Source organism: Boleophthalmus pectinirostris, unplaced genomic scaffold (assembly GCF_026225935.1).
Source record: "Boleophthalmus pectinirostris isolate CB_2022bp ecotype Guang Dong unplaced genomic scaffold, ASM2622593v1 HiC_scaffold_22, whole genome shotgun sequence".
In the NCBI taxonomy this organism is placed as follows: Eukaryota; Metazoa; Chordata; class Actinopteri; order Gobiiformes; family Gobiidae; genus Boleophthalmus; species Boleophthalmus pectinirostris.
In genome coordinates, this window is record NW_026571190.1 from 22,902,177 (window position 1) to 22,908,648 (window position 6,472).

Consider the following 6,472-nt stretch of genomic DNA (forward strand, 5'->3'; position numbering starts at 1 on the left):
GTATAGACAAAATCTGTAAAATGTTGTATTTAGCAGCTGCAATATTTACTAGTATTACAGAAGGGAGAAACCATTTAACCTGCAAAACAAATGTAATCAAAACATGCAGAAATAACACTACTGCTCTGACCATATTGAACTACTTCAAATAATCCACATGCTATAGCATGTCAAGATAGACTAAGCTAAATTGATGTTGTATTACGAAGCACACTATGAGCTTGGCAAGACATATCTGATATGGTGTCACTTCAGCACCGTGGACAGCTACAATCTCTTAACCAAATTGGGAGACAACATATTTTATACAACTTGTTAAAAAGCACTATGTCTATATATCACTATGAGTGCAGTGCATCTCACCATATTTCTTTCTTTTCTTTTTTAATGGCCGAGCAGAAAAAAAGTTTTAAGTGCTGTTGTAATGTGGACGCCACATTGTTAATTAGAAGAGAACAGGCCCCCACTATGACCATAATCTTGTTTCAGTTGGAATCAAGCGGATGGTCTTCAGTTTGTAAGGATATGGGAGGAAAAACCTAAGAAGTGCAGCCAATCGATGATCCATGAGTTACAGAATTACTAAAAATTAGGACTGTTGCCATAACAATTAACTATTTTAAGTAGGAAAAAGTCCTCAAAATGTTATAACAGGAAGTTGAAAACTATTAATAGAGTAGCCGTTCAATGTAGGCAACACTGACTGAATACCTCACCATTCATGGTTAAAAATGAAGCTTTAATATGTCACAATCCTCATGAGTGTTAATGCATCAGTGTGCGAATAAGCAGTGTTGGTGGTGTAAAAATCTTAACGTGTGCCATCATTCATCAACTGCATATAAACTGTCAAGTGTGGAATTTCACAGGGAGATGTAAGCCACAGTTGACATGAGTGAGACCGCGATCAAAGACACACATAGGGTTAAACATCCAGTGGACAAAAGGTCAGTCAGGGTCAAAGTTTTTTTAAGAAGGAAATGGCACATATGAAAGAACACTGAAGAGTATTCTTCTAAAGACACTTCTCTACTTTTTCAAGCAACTGTGAAAGACCCCTTTCCACCAGCCCTACTTAATACTACTTGGTTCTACCATTATCCCTTCTTTACCAGAACCACATTCTTATTTTTTGCCTTAATTACCTCATATTTTTTCTGTGTATTATGAACTGGAAACAGCAGAACATGTATTACAACACATTAAGAAGCACACAGTCACTCATGTCATGTGAGAAAAGGGTTGGGACTGAATAAGACTGAAAAAATGGTAAATAGCTAAACTGGCAATATTGGAACTAAGCGTTCACAAAGCAGCTCTTTCTCTGGTTCAGGAAAGTGCGGATTAGACAGAGGAATAGTGGTTAATTGGAGGTGACTGCCATAACAAAAGCTATGGACACACATCACATTGTGACCTCATACAAAACAAAAAGACTTTGTAATAGAAAAATGCTTTCGAAGAAATGTCTTTTGTTGGCTATCAGCTGAGTGACAATGTTGGGAATGTAGAGAGCACAGGCAATGTCTTCAGTCATGTCAATATCTTCAGTTTCACCGTGACTCAGGATTATTAAGAGTGATGTTACTTCTGCAATTGCCTAAATTAGCAACAGAATGGATTGGCAATTCATATAAATTGGACCAGTGACTAGATTCAGAAGGAGAACTATAAAGCAAAAGCCAAAAAAAATAATTACTGGAGCTGCAAGTTTAAGTTTAGTTTGGTTGTGTAGCAGCAGCAGTTTAGTAGTAGTAGCAGCAGCAGCAGTAGCCATAGTAGTGGTAGTATTAGTGGTAGTATTAGTAGTAGTATTAGTAGTAGTAGTAGTAGTAGTAGTAGTAGTAGTAGTAGTAGTAGTAGTAGTAGTAGTAGTAGTAGTAGTAGTAGTAGTAGTAGTAGTAGTAGTAGTAGTAGTAGTAGTAGTAGTAGTAGTAGTAGTAGTAGTATTTTAGTTAGTCAAAAATGCTTAGATACAGTGTGGTACCATCCAACCACACTCTGAGAGTACGTAGTGATGGGAGAGCAGCTTGTCTCTCTCAGTTCAAACAAGGGTTGCCACCCCTTCATCAGGGAGAAATCCAGTTCTAAAATTCAAGCTAGCTGAGACACTTCCATTGGTATTTTTCATACAGAGACCAGTTCCTTCAGCCTGGTCTCCCGCAGATCAAGTTGATTCAAATTCACAGTGGTTGCAGAGGTGGGTGGGGTCTGATGCTCTGTTGTCTTGGTTCAATGTTGATGTATTCAGATTTTGTGATTTTGATGATTTTCAATTTCACGTTTCACGTGTTGCAGATGCTCTCGTCTCCCTCGACTGGCAGAACAAAGAGAGTGCATGGGCTTCGGCACGGGGGGTTAAGGTTTCCTCTTTTTTGTTTTTTTTAATGACTACACATATCACATTTAAAAAGATTCTTTAACACTAACAGTTATAAGTGTCACAGAGAGTGTATGAGGTTGAGGTAAGAAGCTAGGCTAATGTTAATGCTATTCATATACGACACCTTTAAATGATTTACTCACTTAATCCCATAGAAAAAGCAAATGTAAAATGTCTGCACATCAGAGGTGGTATGGCCTGATAGTTTTTCTACATTTGTATGATTAATAACAATTGTTTGCTTGCCCACCATTTGCCTACTGCTGAAAAAACACTCACAGTATTCAAACTAGGTGACTAGAGGCCACCACACAGTACAGGAGAATTTGCCAGAGCTTGGCTGTGATTTGCTTCTACCTGAGTTTGGTGAGGCGTAACCCTGCTCTTTGTCTTCATATGTGATTTTGAAGCCGTTGCACTCCTCATGAATGTAGTGTCAGTGTGCCTCTGAACTACACTGTCATATATCGTAACCACCAAACATCAGCGATGCTACGGTAACAGCTAATAAAACAGAGCGTCAGGGCCAGAGGAGTGATGGACAGAGAGGCGCAACACAGAAACTTTGGAAATAGCAAAAATAATTATTACTCAGTAAAATTGTAAATATAAACTACTCATCCACATTATCCATAGAATTTGTCCTCCGCAAATGACACCCAGTCCACAAAACAGTGCTGTGACTCTAGTTTGAAGTGTCCTTTAAAAGGCCAGAGTAGTTCCTCACGTGTGTCTGTTTACATCGGGTGAAGTTGCGATAATGACTCTACTTCCCATGTATTTTATCTCCAGCCTTCTGTGCATTAAAAATCATGTATCTGAAGTACTGCACCACATTTCACAGACAATAATAACTCAGTTTTGACTTGTATCTAAACTAGAAGTGCAATGCTCTAATCTTTTGAACACTTGAGTCTCCTTGTGTCTGTGGTGTGTACTTTTTGTCGCACGTTTAAAAATCGTTTAAGATCAAAAAATCCTGTAGTGTGTGGTGGCCTTAACACAGACAGAACATTGTAACATTTGATGTAACAATATATATTTAATCTCTTTATCTCCCTAAAGGGTATTTAAATGCAAAGCATAAGAGCCTGTCCAGCTCTAGATTTTTTTTAGAAAGTGCAATAATATGAAGTGTCCATCTCGATCCTTTCCTGGCACTAATAATATGTTTACTTGAGCAGTGTGCAGTCAGACATCCCAGGGGCCTTTACAACAGTCCCAGTGTCATTCACATGTGGAGCTGGGGCAGCAGAGCCAGCTGACACGCCTGACATCTGGGACACAGTGTTATTAAGCCTGTAATGTGCTCTGCTTTACCTGACCACCAGCAGCCAGATCAATATACTGCCACTTATTGAGTGTCCAGTGCACTGTGGTGACTCCCCGAGGGCCCGCCTCTGTCTATGAATATGAGACATGCTGTGTGTGTATGTGTGCGTGTGTGCATGCATGCATGTGTGTGTGTGTGCGGTGCATGCGTGCGTGTGTGCATGTGTGTGTAAAGGAGATGCATACATTTCTTTCAGCTGTTTTCTGAAAAGTGAAAACTGATGCAACAGGAATGTCAGACATTTCCGTCACACATCTAGTCACTGGCAAATGCAGACGCCTCTCAATAAAATGATGAGTAACTGAAATACGCATGTTGTTGACAAGTGTATCCCAAAGAGATTCTATATAGTAAACTATGCAATGGCCTTAATGGTAGCAATTTTCTGCAAAGGTAGTTTTATAACACAGTACACTACAGTACACTAGTAATACAATTTCTTGTATGAAAACACCAACTTTTCCTTTACACAACTAAGAGCTTGTTTTAAATGCTTCTGCCTCAAAGCTAGACGCCATTCATTTTGAACCTTCAAGTTAGTTATGTTTATCCTACCAATACATTTGATTCAAATTGGTAAATCTAAATGGCTTACTCTTGCAATTAAACCAATACTGGATAGAAGGTAAAAGTCTTGGTCTCTGTGTATTGCAGGCTACCTTCCACCCATACTTTTCTATAAAAAAAGAAATAACTAAATTTGTAAATGGATCTGGAATTTCTAAAAATACATATGATTGCGTTAAAAGTGCATTATTTTATTAAGAAAATGAGACAGACAACCCGGAAAGGCCACAGACAGCCAGCACTCTAAAGTAGTGGACTGAGAAGCTGCCAAGACAACACAATAGACGCTGTAAATCACCTGAGCAACAGTTCTAACCTAATGCCCAGCTCTGGATGTACGCCACAGCACCTGGAACCATTCCCATTTTTTGTACTGGCTGTTCTTATTTTTGCATTTACTTCAATGTGGACCACCGTCATGGTATTTATACAATTCTAAATAGCTTGATTTTCTATTTTGTTCACAAGTTTTGTGACCTTGACTGTATTTACACAACACAAATGTTTTATAGCAAGAAAAGGTTTAATGCCACAATCCCATAAGTGGCTAAATAAAATAAGTATGTGATAGTCCTTGACCCACACTTACATGACTGTTGTGCTGATTCTACCTAACCATGTTTCCATAACAAAGTTAAAAAGGGGATCAGCAATCCAACACAAAAACAGGCAGCAGGTTGCCAAAACAACAGTCCATATTATAGGGGCCTATAACACAGCGATGTAGTCTGACATTTAGACAACAGTTTGTTCAGTATAGTTTATACCAGTGTCAGCAAGTAAACTCTGAGATACAGACAGTGACCATTATTCTGCAAAACCTTACATTATAATATTTGAGTTTGTTTAGTAAGTCAATTGAAGAGAATCTGTTCAAAAACAATATTAATCATGTTAATTCTGGTTATAAAATGTGTCATATTTTTATTTTTCAAGTTATTTTTCAATTTCAACACACATGATAACCCAAATAACCCAAAACATGCATAAATTCAAGAGTGCAAATGATTAGGGATGCACTGATACAATAATGTTATTGAATATTGGCATTGATTCTGAAAATGTGAATCAGGTATCAGCTTTCAAGACAATTGGTTCAGCCAAATGCCATTTAGGTCTATTGGTGTAATAAGACAATACTGGCCCAAAATGTCTCATAATATTAAATGTTTTAGTAATTATTTGATAAAGAAAATGATAAATAAAAATTACACAATACATTTGGTTAATTTTTACCATATTCTGTTTGTATTTAAAATAAATGAATTATATTTTTCAGTTTCTGCACTGGTATCGGTTAATATAGGGCATCGGCAGATACTTCAAGCCAAAGTATAGACATCAGTATCACAACAGGAAAAGCTGCATCAGTCCCTACAGATGATTACTTCCCAAAGCAACTGTATCAGAGTAACAGCCATGTTCTAAAACCTAAAGCTTAGCAGCGATTATATGTTCTGAATTATGTGTCATTTGTCAAAAGCCTCAACATTGCCCAGTTCTTTGTTTATTCTGTTCAGACTTCCTACTAGTGAATACTACTCTTTCAGTGTGGCCTGTATTGAGTGAGAGCAGTGGGGCCGCACAGCAGAGGAAGGGGGGAGGTAAACAAACTAAAGTTGAGCTCGGAGTTTGGCCGCAGCGGACGGTTCATCTGGAGAGTTGCCCACTTCCCTGACCAGATGCTTGCGTCATCCATTCGCAAACATTTGGCAGTTGCTCAACACAGCCGCATACAAAGCAGATGTTTTTCAAGATCACGTGAGCAAAAGAAGAGAATCCACACAAGGATCTGTAAAAACACATGGCTGACTAGGCAACTCAAAAAAGGCCTGAATTACAGATCAGCTGATATGGGGGTTTTCATTGCTGACGCAGGAACTGATAATAATAATAATGATAATAATAATGATGATAATGATAATAATAATAATAATAATAATAACAATAATAACAATAATAATAATAATTATTATTATTATTATTATAATCATTATCATTATTGTTGTTGTTGTTGAAAGCAGACAATGGCCAATGTCCTATGTCAATGTAAGGCCCCAAGATATATGTACTGAAATTACTTAACGTGGAAAAACTTAAGTCCCAATATACTGATGTAGTTGCAACATTTTAATAGACATTTGTTCTTTTTGGCATATCGGCTATCGGCCTTAAATCTCCAGCAGAGG

General features: G+C 37.7%; 1 protein-coding gene across 1 annotated transcript in view; it reads left to right on the forward strand.

The window, feature by feature from the left end:
• The first annotated feature begins 6,310 nt into the window (after positions 1–6,310).
• Positions 6,311–6,472, forward strand: part of LOC110166138 (probable helicase with zinc finger domain) — a 19,858-nt gene continuing 19,696 nt past the window's right edge. Inside the window, exon 1 of the mRNA XM_055158463.1 lies at positions 6,311–6,332. Coding sequence (XP_055014438.1) covers positions 6,311–6,332 — 22 coding nt within the window. The remainder of the gene's footprint in view (positions 6,333–6,472) is intronic.